Genomic DNA, 25,833 nt, shown 5'->3' with positions numbered 1-25,833 from the left:
CAGGTGGATTGTATTTATCATCATTAGTCATTTAGGTCAACATTGGATCATTCAGAGATCCTCACTGAACTTCTGGAGAGAGTTTGCTGCACTGAATGTAAAGGGGCTGAATAATTTTGCACGCCCAATTTTACAGTTTGTGATTTGTTAAAAAAGTTTGAAATATCCAATAAATGTCGTTCCACTTCATGATTGTGTCCCACTTGTTGTTGATTCTTCACAAAAAAATACAGTTTTATATCTTTATGTTTGAAGCCTGAAATGTGGCAAAATGTCGCAAAGTTCAAGGGGGCCGAATACTTTCGCAAGGCACTGTATGTCACGCCTTGGTCTTAGTATTTTGTGTTTTCTTTAATTATTTGTTCAGGCCAGGGTGTGACATGGGTTTATTGTGTTGTCTTATTGGGGTTTTTGTAGGCATTGGGATTGTGGCTGTGATTCTCGTTGTCTCTGATTGGGAACCATATTTAGGTAGCCTGGGTTTCACTGTGTATTTTGTGGGTGATTGTTCCTGTCTCTGTGTAGTGTTCACCAAATAGGCTGTAATTAGGTTTTCACGTTTCGTTTGTTGTTTTTGTATTTATTTAGTTATTTCATGTATCGCTATTTTTTCATTAAAGAACATAAGTAACCACCACGCTGCATTTTGGTCCGACTCTCCTTCAACAGACGAACGCCGTTACAGAATCACCCAACACACACGGACCAAGCAGCGTGGTAACAGGCAGCGACAGCAGGAAAAGCGAAAGGAGGAATGGACATGGGACGACGTGTTGGATGGCAAAGGTTGTTACACTTGGGAGGAGATACTGGCCGGAAGAGATCGCCTCCCATGGGAACAGGTGGAGGCACTTAGGAGCGCAGAGGCAGCCGGAGATAAGAGCCGACGATACGAGGGAACAAGGTTGGCAAAGAAGCCCGAAAAGCGGCCCGAAAAATTTATTGGTGGGGGGGCTCAGGGAGAGTGTGGCAGAGTCAGGGTTCAGACCTGAGCCAACTCCCCCTGTTAATCGTGAGGAGCAGCGATCAAAGGACTTCTGGACTTGGGAAGAGATATTGGACGGAAAAGGACCCTGGGCACAGCCTGGTGAATATCGATGCCCCAAAGAAGAACTGGAGGCGGCTAAAGCGGGGAGGCGCTGGTATGAAGAGGCAGCACGGCGACGCGGATGGAAGCCTGAGAGTCACCCCCCAAAAATTATTGGCGATGCCAGGTAGGAGACCTGCGCAAACTCCCTGTGCTTACCGGGGGGCTAAAAAGACCGGGCAGGCACCGTGTTATGCTGTGGAGCGCACGGTGTCTCCAGTGCGGGTGCATAGCCCGGTGCGGTACATACCAGCTCTTCGTATTGGCCGGGCTAGAGTGGGCATCGAGCCAGGTAAAGTTGGGCAGGCTTGGTGCTCAAGAGCTCCAGTGCGCCTGCACGGTCCGGTCTATCCAGAGCCACCTCCACACACCAGTCCTCCGGTAGCAGCTCCCCGCACCAGGCTTCCTGTGCGTGTCCTCGGTTCAGTACCACCAGTTCCAGCACCACGCACTAGGCCTTCAGTGCACCTCGCCTGTTCAGCGCAGCCAGCGCTTTCCTCCTCTCCTGCGCTGTTGGAGTCTCCCGCCTGTTTAGCGCAGCCAGAGCCTTTCTCCTCTCCTGCGCTGCCGGAGCCTCCCGCCTCCTTCAACAGACGAACGCTGTTACAATATAGGCCAAGAACTAGACAATGTTTTTTTTTAAATCTGTTTTTCATTATTGTAGGTTACTTCTTTTACAACTATCAGTCTTGAAATCTTTGGTTGTTTACTGAACTTCTCGTTCATAAGACCGAATCGATGCAGTCGGCCACAAAATGTACACACTCACACAGAAATGCATGCATATACTCGCACACCCACACACACACACAGTCCGTCGATGCCATCCGAGTGAGGGCGGCCAACCTCTGTGTGTTCATCCATTCAGTTTGTCGAATCATAATTACTAAGAGAGATAATGTGCAGACAATAAACCAGTCTTTACCTCAGCACGTGGCTCTGTTTTTCTCTCCAGGCTTTAGTTTGGGCTTATCTCCCAAACTAAATTGAGCAAAATCACTTCTCCACATACAGGTATTTTTTGGGGGTACAGAAAAAGGGGAAATAGCTTCCACAGTGGGTATTTTGTTGTTAATATCAAAGAGAATCGCTAATTTGCTTAGAAAGCATACACTTTTATATGCAAAACCCTGCACTGACTTGGGGGAAGGCAAAAAAAGAATGCCAAATAATGAATTTTTGTTCTGTCTCCTCTTCTCACCTAGTCAGTCTGTCAATTTTGTTCTGTCAACATCAATAAAAAAGGCATTTATAATATACATCAAGGAGCAGACAGCTCTTTGGATAAAATGCTTGATGTTTGACCGTGGCCTCCGATCCGCTTCTCGGCAGATCTCCAAAGTTCGGGCCAAAAAAAACGAAACAAAGAAGAAATTGATAGACTGACAGATCTCGGATTAAATCCCCCACACTAGCTTTTATTTATTGCATGTTTTATAAAGTTGCTGAGATGGAGTTTGGTTGGCAGCTCACAACTTCAGAGCCATGATAATGCACATTGCTTTGGCACCTTGGCTACTTTACCCGTCTGTGCTATCAGAAGGGAGAGAAGAGGGAGAGAGAGAGAGTTAGGCTGACATTTCATCAATATCTGGATCCTCTCCCCCAGACACCCATAACCCCCTAGGCTCATCAGGAAATGGACGATTTGAGAGACGAGTCATCCTCTGTCCCCATAGGGACCAATAACAGGAAACAGCCAGGTCAGCTCATCTGAAGGGTGACATTTAGGGCTGACTTACCTAGAGGGACAGATCAGAAGACGCTGGTGGGGATAAGGGAGGGAGGATGGCTAATAATAATGGCTGGAGCGGATTGAAGATTGAATGGAATGCTATCAAAAACAAAGGAAACCACGTCTGATGTGTGTGATGCCGTTCCATTTCAGCCATTACAATGAGCCCGTCCTCCGATATCTCCACCCACCAGCCACCACTTAGATGCTTCCTTCCCCTCACCGCCCACAGACCAGTCAGTTCTGATGGTTGAGTGACGTCACGTCTGCAACCTTGCGTGATCCCTTCATTGGAGGAGGGTGCATCAATTACTGGTGTGCAATGGCATGAATAATGAATTCCTAATTAATCTGCCAGGATTAATTTACTTTCCATCACAATTAGTGTAATCTGGGGTCCGGTAGATAAAGGACAGTTAATGAGAGTCAATTAGGAGTATTGTTGGCTCACCACCACCTGAGAACACACTTCAAAACAACTTGAAATAGACACAAGACCAGAGGGACATTAAAACAACAGAACTGACACAAAGTGTGTATGCCAAATGGCACCCGATTCCCGACATTGTGCACTATAGGGCTCGGGTCAAAACTTTTCGAAATAACATAATGAATGGACTCAGAATGCACAGAATGCACCAACAGTCCATGCATATGAATGCCTAGCACACAGGGCTACTCCTATGACAACCCCATGATTTATAGTGCTTACACTGCACTTGAACAGCTCTCTTCTAATATGTGACCTGTTTCAGGAAGCTAGCCATATGTTGCACGTCACTACTTAACAGGAGAGGCATTTGAACATATTTTGAACACACACACATCCCTGGGTCACTCCTCTTTTCAGTTCGCTGCAGCTAGCGACTGGAACGAGCTGCAACAAACACCCAAACTGGACTGTTGTGGCTGCTTTGTGTGATGTTTTGTTGTCTCTACCTTCTTGCCCTTTGCGCTGTTGTCTGTGTCCAATAATGTTTGTACCATGTTGTGTTGCTACCATGCTGTGTTGTGTTGGTGCTTTGCAATGTTGTTGTCTTAGGTCTTTTTTATGTAGTGTTGTCTTTCTTGTTGTGATGTGTGTTTTGTCACATATTTATATTGTATTTATTTTTTATTGTTAATCCCAGGCCCCCGTCCCCGCAGGAGGCCTTTTGCCTTTTGGTAGGCCGTCATGGTAAATAAGAATTTGTTCTTAACTGACTTGCCTAGTTAAATAAAGGGTAATAAAATAAATAAGAATCCCTGAATTAAGTAACAACATTTTAATTGAACCAGAGATTGTAGAGTATTCTGATGACAGTGATGGGGAAGAAATGGCGAGCAACAGTCTTTGTTGTCACGGACCCAGTTTAGAAACATGAGTTTGGCCAGAGTCTGTGGCTTCAGGCTCATGCGATGGTGCCTGGAGAGCAGGTCAGCAGTGGAGAATACCCTCTCAGTGCTTGAAGAGCCACTGGGGATGCTAAACACCCTTCGGGCCAACAGCTGGTTGAGAGAATGCCAAGAGTCTGCAAAGCTGTCATCAAGGCAAAGGGTGGCTACTTTAAAGAATCTCAAATTTAAGATATATTTTGATTTAACACTTTTTTGCCTAATACGTGATTCCATGTGTGTTCTTTCATAGTTTTGATGTCTTCTCTATTATTCTACAATGTAGAAAATAGTAAAAATAAAGATAAAACCCTGGAATGAGTAGATGTGTCCAAACTTTTAACTGGTACTGTACGTTTCCAAATTTGTCAGAAAGTCGTTTTCAGTGCAAGTTAAAGCGTACTGTTAGCAGCTAGCTTACGTTAGCTGGCTGGCTTGCTAGCTAATGTAATGTATATGATTTGTGTAGTAATGTTATTAGGGGCGGCAGTGTAGCCTAGTGGTTAGAGCGTTGGGCTAGTAACCGGAAGTTCAAATCCCCTAGCTGACAAGGTACAAATCTGTCGTTCTGCTCCTGAACAGGCAGTTAACCCACTGTTCCTAGGCCGTCATTGAAAATAAGAATTTGTTCTTAACTGACTTGCCTGGTTAAATAAAGGTAAAATAAAATATCTCAGAAATCCATTTTCATTGCTTGTTATAGCCTTATGTTAGCTATCTTCCTGACATTGAACCTAGTTGGTTGTCTTCAGCTACCTGCAGACTCATACTACAGCATTGCATGCATGGTGACTAGTTATGACAATCCCTCTTTGTTGGGATTATGGTTCATTGTTAGCTAGCTTGTCTAAACAAAAGACTCAAATTTGCAAGATGATTACTTGACCCATCAAGTTAGCCAGGTGTGTCTGGCAATGATTACAGCCATCTATTGTATTTCATGAACATGTGAACTACACTACCTTACTCACTCTGTTTAGCACATGGCCTCACATGTGAATCCTTAAAGAGATGTGTGGGGCTAAAGCTTAAGAGGGTGTGAACAATTCTGAATGGGTGTAGACAAAGAAGAGCTCTCCAGTAGGTGTACCAAAACATTCAAGGGCCATTTCTCAAAACTGGGGTTACAAGTTTATCAACTTTCAAGGCAGAATTACTTTCCCATGTTTCCTCAACTGCAGTGTATAATATACCATCTTTACTTTTATCCAATGTAAAAAACTATATTTCAAATTTTGCAACATAAGATTAAAAAGAGGTGGTTGGTCACATCTTCAACAGTACACGCCCAATACTGACAACATCAATGACCTCAGGCAAATAAATACACTAGTTACTAGGAATAACAACCAAGGTTTTCACAACCAACGTTTCTCACACAGACCAGACCATTTATTATGAAACCTCTCTGCAAACTATATCACACGATCTAGAGGGGTGTTGGATTGTTTGTTTTAGACTGTACAAAGGTTATGTGCCAAATGAAACACTATTCCCAAATGAAACCCTATTCCCTATAGTAGTGCACTATATAGGGAGTAGGGTGCCAACTGGAACGAAGGGTCTATCCAGAGAACACAATTAACTCTCAGACACGCCGCGGGGCATTCCAGCGGATTAAACACAGGCCTCACTGAGAGTCTTCAGTTACCAGGGCGGAGCTGCCTGCCAGTCGCTACCAGCTACCAGCTACCAGTCACACACGCACACACATACGCACATATGCACGCGGGCACACACACACGCACACACACACGCTCACATTAACTTTGTATGGACACACACTGGACTTTACCCACACACTCAAACATACTTACACTGACACCCCAACACACAGATACAGTTTTTTTGCACCAACTCTCCTGCACTGACTCTATGCACACACACTGGACTCTACCGACACACCAGAGTTTCCGTTAGCCAGTAAATGCCGGCTTTTGAACAAAAAAAAGAATCAAATGTCGATAAATACAATTGTTGCCGGCCAAATTCCCCGGGAGGAAGCACTTATTCATTGGTGGAAAACCAGTCTATGTGTTCCAACTTAATAGGCAAATATACTTCATATGCCTATAAATCCTCAAGCTGCTTGGAAATTTGTGGAGTGGGTGTGTATTTCTATTTTTACTCACGCAAATGACGTGAGGTCCTGATAAGGGACTTCAGCTAAGTGTACCCCGACTGGACAAAATTGCCCGAAGATTGTGTTAATTATCGCCGTTTCCATTGTGGCCGCTGAGAGGGAAGTCTTTCTCCAAAACAGAGTAACGGCCTCAAGATCGTGCCTTCTTGCGGACAAAGTAACAAAGCTGATGCGCATCGCAAGCTGCTCCAAAGACTTGGACAGTTTTGACTAAGCAACAGCAGCGGTTCACTTTGAGCAGGCGAAGGTCTGCCGCAAATGCAAGTAAATTAGAGCCAAGTTATTGTGTTTTTCAGGCCCAGTCCAAGCAGTTCTGCTGCCGCCCTAGGCAAGATGAACAAATGCAGCCCCTGTGTCATGTATAGTATAAAGAATAGGAATGGATTGATAGACTAGAGCAGAGTAATGATGTGTTTCATGCACAATTGGTGCATTTCAGTTGAGCTTATTTAGTAGCATTTGGAAAAGAAACATCGCGGTCAACTATTCACAACAGAGAGTTACAGTGTTGCAATCACTAGGCAGCCAACTGCCTATAGTAAGAAACAGAGAGGTTAACAATAAGCCACGCATATCACACATGACACGAGTCACAGCCCCATGATAGTTCAAATGACAATAAACATAATATGTATTAACATCATCCTGTAGAACTGTAAAAAAAAAAGTGAGATATCATTTGAACTTTGAAAACAAGTACTTTCACAAATGTGTGGCGGGTGATTCGTTTCACGGGAGCTTTGTAGAAATAAGCTTTCTTTCAATGAACCAGCCTTAACGAATTTCGTTTATTTAAAGATCAAATTTGATTGTACAACATCAGTTTTATAATTTATTCATTTTGTGACCGCCAAGACAGTGTCCTCTTTCCACTACTGTGGTGCTGAATCGCAGCGTGAATGGGGAGTGGGGCAGCCGCCTGGATCATTTAAATGTGTACTTTTATTTAACCTTAATTTAACTAGGCAAGCCATGGCTAGAATGGGTCCAGCTTTTGTCAAATGATCGTCAGAAGTTAATTTTGTGTAGCACTTTAGCTAGCCCTAACCCCTTTCCTAACCTAATTCTCCTAACCTGCTACGTAATTATCCAAACCTGCTGCGTATATTAACCTAACCTGTTACTAAAAGTCAAATCTGATGTTAATGTGACAAAGGCTGCATCCCTTCTAGCAATGACCGGCCTGCCCTGGTGTTTTTGAAGTTGTCTTTTATTACTGTGTTAGTGACTGGTTCGTCAAGGCTAAATGTTTTTATGTATATATATATATATATATATTCATTTATGATTTATAGCAGGGATGAAGACGCAAAGGGCAATGTTTTGCTTTTCAATAAAACGCACATTTCTATTCTGTTAAGGTGAATTACAATCATCTAAATGTGATTTTGAGCACCTTGGGTGGACGCCCTAATATGTTTTACACCCAATGCATATGAAGGTCCGGTAAATTTGACAAATGTCTGGTGAATGAAAATCTTGTCAGTCACGTTGTCTGGCGCCAAATGTTAATAACGGAAACCCCTGCTACACACACACACACACACACACACACACACACACACACACACACACACACACACACACACACACACACACACACACACACACACACACACACACACACACACACACACACACACACACACACACACACACACACACACTCATCACATACGCTGCTGCTACTTGTTTATCATCAATCCTGTTGCCTAGTCACTTTAGCCCTACCTATATGTACATAGCTACCTCAATAACCTCGTACCCCTGCACATCGACTCGGTACTGGTACTCCCTGTATATAGCCATGTTGTTTTTTACTCTTTCTTTCGATTCGTTATTCACTGTGTATTTATTCCTTGTGTCATTATTTATATATCTTTTTTTATTTAACTCTGCATTGTTGTTAAAGGATCCGTAAGTAAGCATTTCACTGTTAGTCTACACATGTTGTTTACGAGGCATGTGACAAATACAACTTGATTTGAGCTATCATTACAGTACAAAGCCTGAAAACAAGGCTCTAGGGCTGGGAATTGCCAGGGACCTCACGACATAATATTGTCAGGATACAATATATATTATCACAATTCTATAAAGTATGTATTGCAATTCAATACTGTGATTGTGCTGTGATTTCATGTTCCAAACATATTGCTCACCATATGTCTGCTGCAGTGGGACACGAGAGAGCCATGAGAAAATTAGTTTTGATCAATCATGGAAATAAAGGTCATTTAAAAAATTGCCTCCTTATTTAAAAATAAGATGGAAAACAAGCTATGAAGGAAAAATACTGGAGTTTTGGTGCAGTCCTGCGATATGCGATATGGTCAAAACGATACGATATATCGTCAAAATAATAACCCGCTATGTAACTGTAAAGGTTTATCCCCCCATCGCTATCTGTGTCTGAGTTTAGCTCCAGGAAACCTCACAGGAAGACAGTAGGCAGCCAGTAAGGAGGGGGGTGAGCTTGAGAGCACTCAGCCTTTACCAGAAACTCCTGTTGTTGATTCCCATCTTAACTGAAAAGCACTCATTTTCATTTTCTTTTGCAATAAGTATTTTTACAGTGTGCCCTAATGAATATGACCCAGGTAGATAATCACAGTCAGCGTGTTTAGAAGACTTCCAGGGAACATAACAAGGGCAGAAAAACTGCCCCACTTCTCAGTTTCAAGTTCCACCAGTCAGTAAACTCCCAGAGTTGATGGTGGAGTGAGAATAGAACACATAGAACACATTCTATGTATTGTGGAGGGAGGAAGGGATGAGCTCGCTGCAGACACAGGCAGTGCATCCCAAATGGCACCCTAGTCCCTATTTAGTGCACTTCTTCTGGCCAGAGCCCTATTGACCCTGGACAAAAGTCATGCACTACATAGGGGATAGGGTGCCATTTGGGATGCAGTAATACAGGCAGGGCCCAAACAGCTGGGAGACATCAGGACATATCAGGAGTGCCAGGCAGTGAGCCTCCAGCCTCTGCTCAAACAAACACTGGTGGCTGATGGGAAGAGTCCTTGAACAAAGGTCCTGCCTTTCCAGTCAGCTCCTCAGAGTTCCTAAACATCTGCTGGCCAACACCAAAAGAGACACCACTAAGTAGATCACCAGTGCAACTATCACTGCTTTAGAATAGCACATTCCAGCCCTAACATGTGAAAATAGTGTTGGGAGACATCAAAACATGTGAAGTGGCTGTTGAGCTGAAATTTCACATGTGAAACCATATTTTCACATGTAATAAATTGAGAGTTCATATGTTAAAACCACCTTTTCACATGTGAGGAGAATAACATGTTTTCACCTCACATTTAAAAATTATATTTACAGTTTCACGTCATGGAAGAAAACTTTGCAACTTCAAAAACATTAACATGTGAAAATCACATCTGCAGTTTCATACGTAAGAAAACTCCACACGTATAAATCTCACTTTCAAATGTGGAATTGCAAGTTGAAATTTGAAAAACATTAACATGTGAAAATCACATTTACAGTTTAATAAGAAATAGTGATGTTCTCCTCACGTAAAAAAGGTGGTTTTAACATGTTGCAGTAGCAATTTTTCCACATGTGGAATTGCTAATTCTGTAATGTCATTCTATAAAAATGTTACTTAGTCTACCTGAATATAATAGTTAAAATGCTAGATCAGAGTCACACAGAGTGTTTCTTGGTAATCTTAAACAAATCTACCTTGAAACAAAGGTACCCACCTCACACACATGGTTATGGACTTTAAAAAAGAAGACACCTGTACCATGTCAGAGATAGAGTTGAAATGTATTACATTTTGAGTTTTCATCCCAATGTTACACTTTATATACAACACAGAAGACTGAAATATAGCAAAGACTGGATTTTCAGCGCTTCCAAAAAAACATGTTTGTTAATTATGAAATTATGAAAATATGAATAATATTCCACCTATGAGACCACTAGAGGGGGATTTGGTCATTTGACTGCAGGAAAAGGCTACAAATAATGTCTTCTTCGTACATTGGTGCATGACTGTTGGAAGAAGCCCAGTGAAAAGAACTGAAAAGCTAGTACTTTGTGTCTCCTTATTTTTCCTTATTTTTCCGTTTTTCCGGTTGGTACGCATGGTTACATTTTCAAAATGTAGAGATAACATGTTAACTAAACTGTGATGAGTTTTCTGGTCATTTAGATACTAAACAAAAACATAAATACAACATGCAACAATTTCAAAGGTTTTACTGAGTTACAGTTCAAAATAAGGAAATCAGTCAATTTAAATAAATTCCTTAGGCCCTGATCTATGGATTTCACATAACTGGGCAGGGGTGCAGCCATGGGTGGGTCTTGGAGGGCATAGGCCCACCCACTGGAGAGCTAGGACCAGCCAATCAGAATGAGTTTTTCCCCACAAAAGGTGCGAATGGACAATTTCTGGGAATCTCAGCTTATGAAACATAGGACCAAAACTCTACATGTTGCGTTTATATTTTTGTGTGTAATTGAATTGTTTAGACCAAGTGAAAAAAAGAATGAGATTTTCCCATTTACATGAGTGTAGCCAAGCTAAGTCGCTAGCTAGCTCACGTTTGTATGCGAGTCAATCAAATCAAATCACATTGTATTTGTCACATGCTTTGTAAACAACAGGTGTAGACTAACAGAGAAATGCGTACTTATGGGCCCTTCCCCAAAATGCAGAACATTTTGAGAATAGAAGAAAAAAAAAAAAATAATGACATGAGGAATAAATAGAAAAATGACAACACGAGAAATAAATACACAATGAGTAACGATAACTTGGCAATATACATGGGTTACCAGTACCGAGTCGATGTGCAGGGCTACCAGATAGTTGAGGTTGATATGTACATTTAGGTAGGGATAAAGTGACTAGGTAACGGTATAGATAATAAACAGTAAGCAGCGTATGTGATGAGTCAAAAGAGACTAGTGCAAAAAGGGTCAATGCAGATATTCCGCGTAGCTATTGGTAGCTACTTAACTAACTATTTAGCAGTCTTATAACTTGAGGGTAGAAGCTGTTCGGGGTCCTGTTGGTTCCAGACTTGGTGCATCAGTACCGCTTGCCGTGTGGTAGCAGAGAAAACAGTCTATGACTTGGGTGGCTGGAGTCTGACAATATTTGGGCCTTCCTCTGACACCGCCTGGTATAGAGGTCCTGAAAGGCAGGGAGCTCGGTCCCAGTGATGTATTAGACTGTACGCACTACCCTCTGTAGAGCCTTGCAGTCGGGAGGCCAAACAGTTGCCATAACAAGCAGTGACGCAGCCAGTCAAGATGCTCTCAATGCTGCAGCTGTAGAACTTTTTGAGGATCTGAGGACCCATGACAAATCTTTTCAGCCTCCTGAGGGGGAAGAGGCGTTGTCATGGAACCTTGAGACTTCCTTAATATTAGAGATTGTGTACTAGTTGTTAACAAAGAGACACACACCCCCTAAGAGTAGGGTCACAGTCTTTCGGTTATTAGCCCAACATTCTAACAGCTAGGTTACCTGATGCCCGTTATAAATGTTTTGTCTTTTAAATGGTTATATTTTTACAAAAGAGTACTCATATTTAGTGTTTTTACATATGAACCACACTAGCTGTGTGTATTTTATAAGGTTACTTTTTATTAAATGTTTATTCAATGGTTGCATGCTAATTGCTAACTGCTAGCTAGCATAGGGACAGTCAATAGCTAGCCTCCCATTTCACCCTAGCTAGCTGTTGGGGTTTTTTAGGGCTAAAATACATTTTTATTTATTTGAAAATTGTGTGAATGTGTTTGATTTTGGAAAAAAATCAAAAATATGATTTTAAATTAGGGGTGTCAGTGTTAGTCAGTTAACGTGAGTTAACTTTTTATCATTTTTGTGCACTTATCTTTACAGCTAAATTGTGATGTGTTCATATATGAAAAATGTTCATTTGAAAAATCCATGTAAAACTTCCCAATTGTGTCCGAAAACCACACCTGACTATATACATATATACTTTTCCCACATAACATTTTTCACATGTGATTTGTTCATACATGTGTGTTCATACATGAATCCGAAAACCACATTCCTCTTACTTTCCCACGCACACACACATTCTGCGACACTTCCTCAGTTTCGCCCCCCGAGGCAGCCCGCCAATAAATCAGAGCTAATTTATTTCTTCAGCATTTAGTATTCCATAAAATCAATTCAACACAATTTACACGAGGAGCACCCACCCATCTCTGTGAATGGAGAATCTGACGACAACACAATTAACAACCATACAGTAAACACCCATATGACAAATACCACCTCAAAGCTAACGGAGCATGGGAATCGTCCTCATTATCCTTATTAGAAAGGTCGATATTTATCCATTTCCGGATAAAGGTCGTAGTTCACATAAACATGAATTTGATTTCAACTTCCAAGTCATGATCTGTCCTCCCCATTTCTGACCCCAAAATGTACTTGTGGTAGTGTGTAGTATTTTTATATTAACCCGAGACACTTAATTGACTGTGGTTTTTGCAGGGCATGGCTGCTGGTCGTAAGGATGAGTTTGCTTGGGAGAGGGAGAGACATTTGGACAGCGACACAGCCTCTTTCCAGGCACAGAAACAAAGACTGTGTTGTTGCACTCAAGTGAGGGAGTCCCATAATTCTACTTAGACTTGCAGACGGTTTAAAACATCTTTACCAGACACAAATATCAATGAGTACATTGCAGCATCAACAGTAGAACAATTGTAAGTAAGAAGCTGGCAAGCGGCATGTCATGTCATGCCATGATCAGGATGGGGTTGGCATTGGATAAGGAGAGAGGTTCCTGTTGAACTTGACAGAAAACATTCTCAGGGCTAGAGAAAAAAAGAGGAAAAGGAAATATGAGAGAACGACAACACCAAACACACACCTAGAGAAACACTCTCCCCCTTACATACAGACACACACACATGCTACATAGGCATTTAGCAGCATATTGGTAGCGCCAGTGAGTGACACAGTCTGGTCTGGTACAAAGGAAAGCCGCTGCTCCTGCTGGGCTGGGGACATGAAGCCTGCTGACAGGCCGGGGTAAGAGGGTCCTCCCCTGGCTCTTTGTCTTCTGTTCAGCATGCCTGGACACATTGAAAGACCTGTGGCCCTCCTTCATGACACACCCAGAGGGGGTTCTTCAACTCTCCACACTCACTGGCGACTGTGAACACTCAACACACACACACCAAATCCAGAGAGAGAGAGAGAGAAAGAGAGAGAGAGAAACACACAAACACACACATAACAAACAAACATTGCAGAGTCCCATCTGTGTTTCACCCCATTACCTCGTTGAGGCAGAGCGCTAAAGGCTGTAACCCAACGGGGACCACTGATTCAGAGTAGACCACACAACACATAAGTGACTGATGTATCCAGTGCATTTGGAAAGTATTCAGACCCCTTGACTTTTTGTTACGTTACAGCCTTATTCTAAAATTGTTTAAATGTATTTCTTGTCCTCATCCATCTCCACACAATATCCCATAATGACAAAGCAAAAACAGGTTTTTGGATTTTTTTCTCCAAATGTAAAAAAATATATTAAAAAAATAACACATTTACATAAGTATTCAGACCCTTTACTCAGTACTGTTGAAGCACCTTTGGCAGCAATTACAGCATCGATGTCTTCTTGGGTATGACGCTACAAGCTTGGCACACCTGTAAGCTTGGCACACCGGAATTTCTCAAATTCTTCTCTGCAGATCCTTTCAAGCTCTGTCAGGTTGAGTGGGGAGCATCGCTGCACAGCTTTTTTTCAGGTTCAAGTCTGGGTTCTGGCTCGGCCACTGAAGGACATTCAAAGACTTGTCCCGAAGCCACTCCTGTGTTGTCTTGGCTGTGTGCTTAGGGTCGTTGTCCGGTTGGAAGGTGAACCTTCGCCCCAGTCTGAGGTCCTGAGAGCTCTGGAGCAATCTTGGTTACATCAGACCAAAGAATATTGTTCCTCATGGTATTAGACTCCTTTAGGTGCCTTCTGGCAAATTCCAAGTGGGCTGTTGTGTGACTTTTACTGAAGAGTGGCTTCTATCTGGCCACTCTACCATAAGAGCCACATTGGTGGAGTGCTGTAGTGATGGTTGTCCTTCTGGAAGGTTCTCCCATCACCACAGAGGAATTCAAGCACTGTCAGAGTGACCATCGTGTTCTTGGTCACATCCCTGACCAAGGCCCTTCTCCCCCGATTGCTCAGTTTGGCCGGGCAGCCAGTTCTAGGAAGAGTCTTGGTGGTCCCAATCTTCTTCCACTTAAGAATGATGGAGGCCACTGTGTTCTTGGGGACCTTCAATGCTGCAGACAATTTTTGGTACCCTTCCACAGATCTCGTGCCTCGACACAATCCTATCTCGGAGCTCTAAGGACAATTCCTTCAACCTCATGGATTGGTTTTTGCTCTGACATACACTGTCAAATGTGGGACCTTATATAGACAGATGTGTGCCTTTCCAAATCATGTTCAGTTAATTGAATTAACCACATGTGGACTCCAATCAAGTTGTAGAAACAACTCGTGTCACGCCCTGACCATAGAGAGCCTTTTATTCTCTATTTTGGTTAGGTCGGGGTGTGACTAGGGTGGGTGATCTAGTGTGTTTATATCTATGTTGTTGGCCTGGTATGGTTCCCAATCAGAGGCAGCTGTTTATTGTTGTCTCTGATCGGGGATCATATTTAGGCAGCCATTTCCCCATTGTGTTTTGTGGGATCTTATTTTGAGTTAGTGCATGTAGCACCTCGTATTTTACTGTTCGTTGTTTGTTTCCTTTTTGTTTTTGTAAGTTTCACAAGAAAATAAAGATGTGGAACTCAGAGCACGCTGCGCCTTGGTCCGTCTCTCCACACAGCCGTGACATCTCAAGGATGATCAATGAAAACAGGATGCACCTGAGCTCAATTGCGTCTCATAGCAAAGTGTCGGAATACTTATGTAAATGAGGTATTTCAGTTTTTTTCTTTTTAATAAATGTGCAGATATTTCTAAAAACCTGTTTTCGCTTTGTCATTATGGGGTATTGTCTGTAGATTGATGAGAACCAAAAATAATTTAATCATTTTTAGAATAAGGCTGTAACGTAACAAAATGTGGAAAAAGTCAAGAGGTCTGAATACTTTCCAAATGCACTGTATACAGACAGCCAGTTCCACTGAGGGAGCGAGCAGCTCTCTCTGTTCTTGCAAAACCCAGCAGTCTGCTGTGCTGACTCTTAGGTTGGGTAACTCAGTGAAACTCGTGACACTTGCTGAAGTGTATAATGTTTTAGGGCTTTACTCTCTAATCCCTCTGTGACTGGCTGCTCCCTCCTCTCTTCCTGAACCTTGGCTTGTTTCAGCTGGTATCAAAGTTACAATGTGTCACTGCCGGAAGAATGCCTTTTTTACATTAAGTGAATGCAGTAACTCCCTTGTATGCAGTCTGAAAACGTAATGACTGTAGGACCACGAACATGCATTCAAAATATCCCTGAAGTGTCATTGTTGTATGTTCAATATATGGCACGTTACATTTTTGAAGATACAGGATTTCTTGCAACAGCGATGACTGACTGGTGTGTTCAGGTGCTGTTTCTATCCGAACTGACATTTCCAGCAGCTATGAGGCATTCGAGAGGTCAGTTTCTTCCCTTGGTTGTGTTGATAACTGAGAACGACAACATGCAACCTTACATTATTTAGTGTGAACCTGGCTTACACAGACCAGACTATAAAGGTACAACATACATCCCCGGATAGCCCATACTATTACCATGTGGTCTTGCATACTACCATCCCTAACTCACTCCACACTATCACCCCTCTACACTAGCACTCTTGCCAGCCCATGACAAAAAGCAGAAGATGAGGGGCGAAGTAAGGGATTGCACTCTCCCCAAATTTCCTCCCTCCTTAATCATCACACACTCACCCCTGCCCTGCAGCCGGAAGGAAGCTTGGTGGAAATCCCTCCATCTCAGAAACACACTTACCTTTCTTGTTAAGACTATCCAGCTCAGCCAAAGGAAGCATTGTACAGCTGCTTGGACAGCCAGACAACAGATCAGGCTCTACCTGTGAATGAATCTCTGCTTCAGATGCTGGTCTGAGATCAGTTGTCATAGACTATGATAAGCCTACCCTGCCGGGCTGTTTATTAAAGGGTTTATGATGCATGGTAAATTGAATTCTCGATATTCAGTTCTCTTCAAAGAGCACTCAGTTAAGCCCATTCAGATGCATGTTATTCAATAAAAGTTACGTACAGCCAACACCATTCCACCAATTCCTGCTTTCGCAGACTTTTATAGGGGCCCTAATAAAGTACTTATATTTAAGGCCCAGCGCAGTCAAACATGTGATTTTCCAGTGTATTTATATATATTTCCACACTATGAAGTTGAAAAAATACTGTGAAATTGTGAAAATTGTGATGATGTTCTTTGAGTGCAAAAAAAATTCTGCCTGTTTTGGTTGAATGGAGCTTTGGCCTTTCCATTGTGGAATCAGTTAATAGACCAATAAGAAAGAGAGTTTACAAACCTCTCTGACAATAACAGCTAGTTTTCAGTTTTCCACTCCCAACTTAGACCACTCCCAGACAGTCTTAGCAAAATTATTGCCTGAGAAAATGTTCTTTGCCAAGAAGCTATTTTTGTTTATTTTTGACTATTTTAATTGGCAAACCATCTCAGTAAGGTACTTAATTGTTACCCAGAAATGATTTGATTTGGAGAGAAAACGGCTGCATTGGACCTTTAATCTAATACACACAATACAAAAGCACAAAAATACCCCACTGAGTGATTACTACAATTCTAAGAAAAGGCTAAGAAAATCGAAAAGCCCCAATGAGTGTGCGAGACAAAGGGCAAAGATGGACATGAAAGAGCTTGAAAATGGCATGAAAGACAATGTCTGTACATAAAGAGCAGCTTAACTGCACCGGGGTTTCATTAACTATAGGCCTCTTTGCTTTGTCTCCGTGCCTATTGAGCCCCTCTCACCCCTCTCTTTCTGGCTCTACCCTCTATCCTCTACCACATGCACCCTACCCTCTACCCCCCTGTATAAGGGTCCTTCACAGAGCAAAGGGGTGGACCTGAGATTTCAGGGTCTGAGGCATGACTAACGCAAGAGCCTGGTGTTGCCGTGTTGCGGTATGGGACCGTACCATCCCGGTCCTGTGCGGTATAGAAGACTTGTCACCACATATAGAGCAAGACAATGACCAACACCAACCACCACCCCCTCCCCGGCTCATACCACCCCACCCCTGTCATCCTCCGTCCATTCAAGGAAGCTTCTTTCAGGAGGTAATTCAGAGAGCCACTAAAGAGACTTTGATTCTGACCAGTTAGAATGTGCAGTGTCACAGAGAGAGAGAGAGAGAGAGAGAGAATGGAATTCCTTTCCAGAAGGCTTATAAACTTCCTGCACTTCTCCTCTTTCGTGCTCAACACCGTCTCCTCTTTCAGAACAGACACACAGAGCTCTCTTGTGCACCATTTTGCCAGTAAGACTTGTGTCACACAGACCGACACTTCACCAGACAAGTCAGATAGGCTGTGTTAGCCTCGAAGGTCAAACTCAGCCTTTTTCAAGTGTTTGCGCTGCTAAGAAACCACTGTGTTAACTCTATGTCTATGTACGTACATGCGTGGCTTGTATTTGTGTGTGTCTGTGTGTGTGAGAGGGAAGGCAGCCTGTGGTATTAGGATGGATGAGAAGCAGGGTCCCCAGAGCTAGGGCCGTGGATAACTGCCTGGTTAAGTCACTCGCTACCTGAGAATCCATTCAACTCTGCACAGCACAGTGTAGAAAAGCACAGCACCGTGCCTGAATCCCATACAACAGAGCTCTCCACTAACACATGGCATTCCGTACACAACCACAATCTTAGCACATTTAAATGATCGCATTGAGGGCTGTTAAATCAGACCGCATCGTTAGTGAGCAGATCAAGACTGACTGCAACAGCACACACTAAGTGGCCTATACAGTATCTCTCTCTGAGAGAGAACCAGAGTGAGAATTAACCCCAAAATCACGATGAAATCATACCTCTATATTCTGTACTCATCAGTGTGTGAGCGTGCCACTGGCCATCACCCAGAGGCGTCACATGATGGGAATGTTTGAAAGAAATATGTTTAGCCCATGAGACCTTCTAATGTCGTCCAGATATAAGGCACTGCTCTTCTCATTTATAACTGTGAGAGGAAGTGTGTGTGTGTGTGTGTGTGTGTGTGTGTGTGTGTGTGTGTGTGTGTGTGTGTGTGTGTGTGTGTGTGTGTGTGTGTGTGTGTGTGTGTGTGTGTGTGTGTGTGTGTGTGTGTGTGTGTGTGTGTGTGTGCGTGTGTGTGTGTGCGTGCGTGCGAACATGTTTAACTATACTTGTGGGGATCAGAAGTCCCCACAAGAATAGTAAACAAACAAGAAATGTGAACATTTATTTTGTCCCCATAAGGTCATTTACTATTTCCAGGGGGTTTAGGGCTAAGGTTAGAATTAGTGTTAGGGTTAGAATTAGGTTTAGGGTTAGGAGCTAGGGTTAGGTTTAGGGTTAGGTTTATGGAAAATTTGATTTTGAATGGGACTGAATTGTGTTTCCCCCCCATAAGGTTAGTTATCTTATTTTCGGATCGGTGTCCCGTTAACGGGACGGTTGAGCTAACATAGGCTAATGCGATTAGCATGAGGCTGTAAGTAACAAGAAAATTTCCCAGGACATAGACATATCTGATATTGGCAGAAAGCTTAAATTCTTGTTATACAAAACTGTGTGTGGGTGTGTGGCTATAGCCATCAACATTTGTATTTTTCCCTGTCATCTGCTGCTGTGGAAGCTGGCCAATGAAAGAACCAGAGAGTGTGAGTCAGTCTCCACAGTGAGTTGTACACAACAAGGTCTTAGATACCCTGTGCACTTCAGAGTGAACAGCCTTTGGGTGCACCCACACCAACCCCACGGCTGACATTCATTAGGGTGTTTCTTGTGCTTTACTTCCTGTTTATTAATAATGTACTATCTAGGAAAGGAGAGAGGCACTACTCACCATAAATATGGTCAGTTAATGCTAAGACAAGGGAAGCGTCTCACTGGACAGCTACTCTAAAAATAATACCCTATATAGAACAGAGGCAGAGAGAGGTGCACCTGGAAAGATCTCTAAAGTTGCAAATCTCTACAAGCCTTTTAGACGTTGACAGCTGGATCCCTGTCCATGTGTTTGCAAATAACTGTTGAGGTTGGAGAACTTTGCTTCATTTGAGGAAAAACGGGTGGTGGTTGAAATCAATGAGAATGTGAATTATTTTATTCCATAACCTCTTCAGAAACAGTGTGACACTTCAACCCAGAGCGTACCTCTGAAAGGCCCAGATCATGAGTTTTCAATATAGAATGTGAGCTCTTGATAATTCTAGCAAGGATCTAAGTTCAGATGATCCATGTGCAGCACTGGCTGGCCAAGGAGATTCATTGGCTCCATAAACTAAGACAAAGTACCTGATATGGTGAATAGCACACGAACGACAACACAATGTCTATGTGCGTGTGTGTGTACGTGTGTTTGAATCTAAAACAATAACATACTCATAGTAGTTTTTCTCTCTCAAACACAGACACCCATTCTGAAGAGCTCACCACTAGAGCTTTTGGTGGACAGTATGGACTCATCCATCTACTAGAGCCCCTGGTGGACAATATGGACTCATCCATCTACTAGAGCCCCTGGTGGACAGCATGGACTCATCCACCTACAAGAGCCCCTGGTGGACAGTATGGGCTCATCCAATTACTAGAGCCTTCAGTGGACAGTATGGACTCATCCAAATACTAGAGCCTTTTGTGGACAGTATGGACTCATCCAACTAATAGAGCCATTGGTGGACAGTATGGACTCATCCATCTACTAGAGCCCCTGGTGGACAGCATGGACTCATCCATCTACTAGAGCACCTAGTGGACAGCATCGACTCATCCAACTACTAGAGCCCCTGGTGGACAGTATGGACTCATCCAGCTACTAGAGTCTTTGCTGGACATTATGGACTCATCCATCTACTAGAGCACCTAGTGGACAGCATGGACTCATCCACCTACTACAGCCCCTGGTGGACAGTATGACTCATCCAACTACTAGAGCCTTTGGTGGACAGTATGGACTCATCCATCTGCTAGAGCCCCTGGTGGACAGTATGGGCTCTTCCAATTACTAGAGTCTTTGTTGAACACTATGGACTCCTCCAACAACTAGAGCCCTGGTGGACAGTATGAGCTCTTCCAATTACTAGAGCTTTTGGTGGACAGCATGGACTCATCCAACTACTAGAGCCCCTGGTGGACAGTATGGACTCATCCAACTACTAGAGCCCCTGGTGGACAGTATGGACTCATCCAAGGACTATAGCCTTTTCTTGACAGTATGGACTCATCCAACTACTAGAGCACCTAGTGGACAGCATGGACTCATCCAACTACTGGAGCCCGTGGTGGACAGTATGGACTCATCCAATTACTAGAGCTTTTTGTGGACAGTATGGACTCATCCAAATACTAGTGCCTTTGGTGGACAGCATGGACCCATCCAACTACTAGAGCCCTGGTGGACAGTATGGGCTCTTCCAATTACTAGAGCCTTTGGTGGACAGTATGCACTCAACCAACTACTAGAGCCCCTGGTGGACAGTATGGACTCATCCATCTACTAGAGCCCCTGGTGGACAGTATGGACTCATCCAATTACTAGAGCCTTTGGTGGACAGTATGGACTCATCCAACAACTAGAGCCCTGGTGGACAGTATGGACTCATCCATCTACTAGAGCACCTAGAGCATCTACTAGAGCATCTACTAGAGCATCTACTAGAGTATGTATAGGCCACCTTCTAACAAAAGTGTGTTTTTTGATCAGTTTAATAACATGCTTAGGGAATGTGACTTTGGGAAAGAGTTCATCTTAATGGGAGATTTAATGAAGATGAGTTTTGTAGGAAAACCCTCAAACAGATCACTAATACCTTTGACCTTACACAGCTAGTTAGCTAGGGCCAACCAGGGTGACTTGTTGCTCTAAAACACAGATTGATTTGGTGTTCAGTAATAAACCAGAGAGAGTGACTAAATCCTTCAATATGGTTACTGGGCTATCTGATCATAATCTTACACTTAGAACCAGAAAACTGTCTAAGAGCAGGTTTAACCTCTCTACTGTTAGAAAGCCGGATCAACTAAGAATATCTAAGAGTGAATTAAGCTATTATGAAAACGCAATTAAGGAAATTAACTGAATGATCTCTTGTCCTATACAGATGTGGAAGCTGATAGTCAAGTTTTTCTATCCACAATCCAGACTACAATAAATGGTTTCCTAAAGAAAATCTAATCCAAACCTGGCCAAAAGAGCACTCTTCCTTGGCTAAATGGAGAAATCTGGAAATTGATGAAATAACGAGATTATGCTCTAAAAATAGCCCTAAAATCCAAATTAGAGCATGACAGACGTAGGTTTACCATGTTGAGAAATAAGGTGATGAAAGAAATCAGACAGACCAAGGCAAACTTTTTTATTAACATAATTGGTGAAGCAAAGGGAAATTCTAAACTGATCTTGGAGAATCTAAAAAAGTTAACAGGGAAAGACCCTAGTAACATTGCAAAAATACTAGAAATCATGGTGAATAACACACAGGATGCAGTCGAAATAGCAATAGCCTTCAATACCTACTTTATTGACTCTGTCAGGGTACTGACACAGAACCCCTCCACTGGTTTCTTGGGCTCAGTGCTAGTAAATTATGCTCAACCTGTCTTCATCATAAGGGAGGTTTCTGAGTCTAAGGTGAACAAGGTGATTAGCTCACTAAAGAACTCTAAAGCCAAAGATGTGTTTGGGCTGGACTCTACCTTTCTTAAAAACTACAAAGAGTCACTCATTGGCCCCATTACTAAGGTCACCAACACATCTATTGGTCTCGGGGTGTTTCCAAGGGTATGGAAGTCGGCCATAATAACGGCCATGTTTAAATCAGGCAACCCTGCTGACGTGAGTAACTACAGGCCCATTAGTATACTACCTGTGGTGTCAAAGGTTGTTGAAAAGTGTGTAGCAGAACAACTGATTGCCCACCTCAACAACAGCCCCTTCACATTACACTCCATGCAGTATGGCTTCAGAGCGAAACAATCCACAGAAACGCCCAACTGCTTTCTTCTGGAAAATGTAAAGTCCAAGATGGACAAAGGGGGCGTTGTTGGGGACCTTTCTGGACCTAAGGGAGGCTTTTGATACTGTTAACCATGAGATTCTCATCACAAAATTGTCCAAGTTGAACTTTTCCCCTGATGACTTGAGATGGATAAAATCATACCTTGAAGGCAGAATTCAGTGTGTCAAAGTGAGCAATGAGCTGTCGCCCACTCTTAGCTATGATGTGGGCGTGCCCCAAGGGTCAATACTGGGGCCCCTCCTGTTCAGCCTGTACATTAATGATCTGCCTTCTGTCTGTACTGGGTCTGAAGTTCAAATGTATGCAGATGATACAGTGATATATGTGCATGCAAAGAGCAAACAACAAGCTGCACAAGAACTCACTACTGTAATGGTCCAGGTTACAAAGTGGCTCAGTGACTCGTGTTTGCATCTCAATGTGGAAAAAACTGTTTGCATGTTCTTCACAAAGAGGGCAACAGATGCTAAATGTCTATGTGTCAGGGGAGAAGCTCTAGGTGGTATCTGATTTTAAGTACCTTGGCATCATACTTGATTCCAACCTCTCTTTTAAAAAGCATGTGAAAAAGGTAATTCAAATAACCAAATTCAACCTAGCTAATTTCCGATTCATACGATATGGTAAATCCGCTTTCTCTGTGAGAGCATCCCACTGCCATCAGACACAGATAACTGCACCACATATCACACTTTCACAAAATGCTTGAAGACATGGCTAAAGGTCAATCAGATTTGTGAACATGGTCCCTAGCTGTGTGTTGCCGCTTTCCATGTTGTCTGTTGTCTGTAGCTTTTGAAGTGTGGAAACACTTTGTTGCTTTTATGATTTTTGTGTTGCTGCTTTTTGTTCTATGTTGCTCTGTCTGTATGCTACGTCTTGCTTGTCCTATGTTGCTCTGTCTGTATGCTATGTCTTGCTTGTCCTATGTTGCTCTGTCTGTATGCTATGTCTTGCTTGTCCTATGTTGCTATTGTCTATATTGTAATTGTTTTTAATAACCTGCCAGGGACTGCGGTTAAAAATTAGCCGGCTTGCTAAAACCAGCACTTTTACTGAAACGTTGATTAATGCCCACTGTCCCTGTAAAAATAAAATCAACTCAACACCTAGTGGACAGCATGGACTCCTCCACCTACTAGAGCCCCTTTGGTGGACAGTATGGACTCATCAAACTACTAGAGCCCTGTTGGACAGTATTAACTCAACATCTTCCTTTGGGCCCTGGTCAAAAATAGTGTGTAGGGAATAGGATGTCATTTGGAATGCAGGCATCAACTGTAGACACCTTGCAGAAGAGTGTGGATCATCAATGTACCTCCCTCACTTTAAAGACCTGCACCTCCATCGGGAATACTAATACTTGAGCAAGTTATTTTTTCTAAAATGATGGGTTACTGATTGAAAGTATTTGGTTGTTGAACTTTGAAGAAGTGGAGACTGCCAGATTGGTACAGGTTGTTCTACACTTTAAAAAAAAAGTACTGTGGTTTTTACAGTAACTTACTGGCAGCCAGTTACCTGTAAATTACTGTAATAAAAAAGTTACAGTCTTAACACTGGTTCCAGATCAGATAAAGCAAGGTCCTGGTAGACAGCACATGCACTGACAGAGGGACAAACTCAATCAGATGGTTGAAGGGGCGCACCACTGCCAAAATCATATCTGTGTTCTTTCCTATCATGGAGGTTATCGTATTCTTTAAGGAATGTTAATAGTTGGGTCAAAGAATACAGGCTGTTTGATTTATAGGATGCCACAGCTAAGTCAAACGCAAAACATGATTTTTCTCATTTGATTTTCAAAAAATCCTACCCTAAGGCCATGTTCATCAAGTCGTTCATGATTCACCAAATCCCAACTAATTTATATAAAACATTGAATGTGATAAAAACGAGCAAAAGAAACACATTCAACACCTCTTACAATATGCCCTTAAAAGCATGATAACACGTTGGGACGCAGACTGTGTTATACACATGTAAGTAAGGATAATAAATGATCTGACATAGGCTATCATAAAGTCTCCGACATAGGGTCGCTGAAATAAAAATAGTGGAGAACAATAGCCGTGCACACATCCAAAACCAGCAGCCTTCAAATCCACCTCACAAGCGCGGACGCGCGCAGTACACGCACGCACGCACGCACACACACCACGAACCTCAGCAACCCTCACTCACGAGCGCACAACCCGTTATAAACACAATATCATAGCAATAATGAAAACCATGTAGCATGTAGTTGGTATTTAGTCACCATACAAATTCTTATTTGACAGTTATAAAGGCAGTAAAAGATACTGGTAAATACGTCTACAACAAACCTTGTTTAATTATTTTACACCATGAAAGTGATTGCAGCATTGCACCTTATTACACCAAACCACACTAAATAATAAATAAAGCACTGTAAACGTCTCTCTGTACAAGACATCATGCATAGTGTTTTATTTTGTTATCATTAAATATGGAGAGATCTTCATGGTGCAAATATAAGAGGTACTATGGGGTCTTACCGTTTGTCGGGTCCTGTCCGGGCTCTTGAAACGCATTTCCAAGAGACAGAAAAACTAAAACAACTCCAACAACAAGGTCGAATGTCTTAACACCTGCCATATCCGAGATCCACGATTGATTGCACTGCTCCTCTTTATAGAATGTTTATTTTTTCATACACCAAAAATCGTAGGGGATAAGTAGACTACACTCCGTAACTCTTCTCGAGTGTAGTCTGCAAGACAGCCTTTCGCAGAGCAAAACCTGTCTGCGCTGTTCGTTGGTTTGCAGACGCGGAATATGATGTGTGGTGTTTTGTTTGTGTGTGTGTGTGTGCGTGAGTGAGTGAGTGAGTGAGTGAGTGAAGATATGCGTGAATGCGCGCATACGGTCCGAGAAGGTCCCGGGCCACCACAAAAAAAAGCAAAACGTTTCAGAATATTGGGGTCATCCCAGCTCCACACACATAGGTCTCATTCCTACCCGGGAAAGAAGAGGTGCAATGTGAGTTGGGTTCTCAGAGAGGACTCCCTCGTCACCAATCCAACACCACCAATAGTACGTAGCTTATTACAGTCAGTGCAAATCACCAGTCTGCAACAATACAGTGTCAGATGCTGCTGGAATATGTTATCCACCCGTAACTAACTGGATAACAATGGACTTTTCTGTGACACAAGACAGACAAGAACTTATTACACTATGAGACAGTTTTTTAAAGTAAAAAAAAAAATCTACCATAACATCTTTGTTGAAAACACCCTATC

At 42.6% G+C, this 25,833-nt stretch overlaps 1 protein-coding gene across 1 annotated transcript in view; it reads right to left on the bottom strand.

The window, feature by feature from the left end:
• The window catches only part of LOC109908777 (plexin domain-containing protein 2-like), a 171,908-nt gene extending 146,343 nt beyond the window's left edge, over nucleotides 1-25,565 (bottom strand). Inside the window, exon 1 of the mRNA XM_020507469.2 lies at nucleotides 25,087-25,565. Coding sequence (XP_020363058.1) covers nucleotides 25,087-25,186 — 100 coding nt within the window. The 5' untranslated portion in view covers nucleotides 25,187-25,565. The remainder of the gene's footprint in view (nucleotides 1-25,086) is intronic.
• Between the last annotated feature and the right edge of the window lie 268 nt (nucleotides 25,566-25,833).

This window comes from Oncorhynchus kisutch, linkage group LG18 (assembly GCF_002021735.2).
Source record: "Oncorhynchus kisutch isolate 150728-3 linkage group LG18, Okis_V2, whole genome shotgun sequence".
In the NCBI taxonomy this organism is placed as follows: domain Eukaryota; kingdom Metazoa; phylum Chordata; class Actinopteri; order Salmoniformes; family Salmonidae; genus Oncorhynchus; species Oncorhynchus kisutch.
This window is presented reverse-complemented; position numbering and strand designations above follow the sequence as displayed.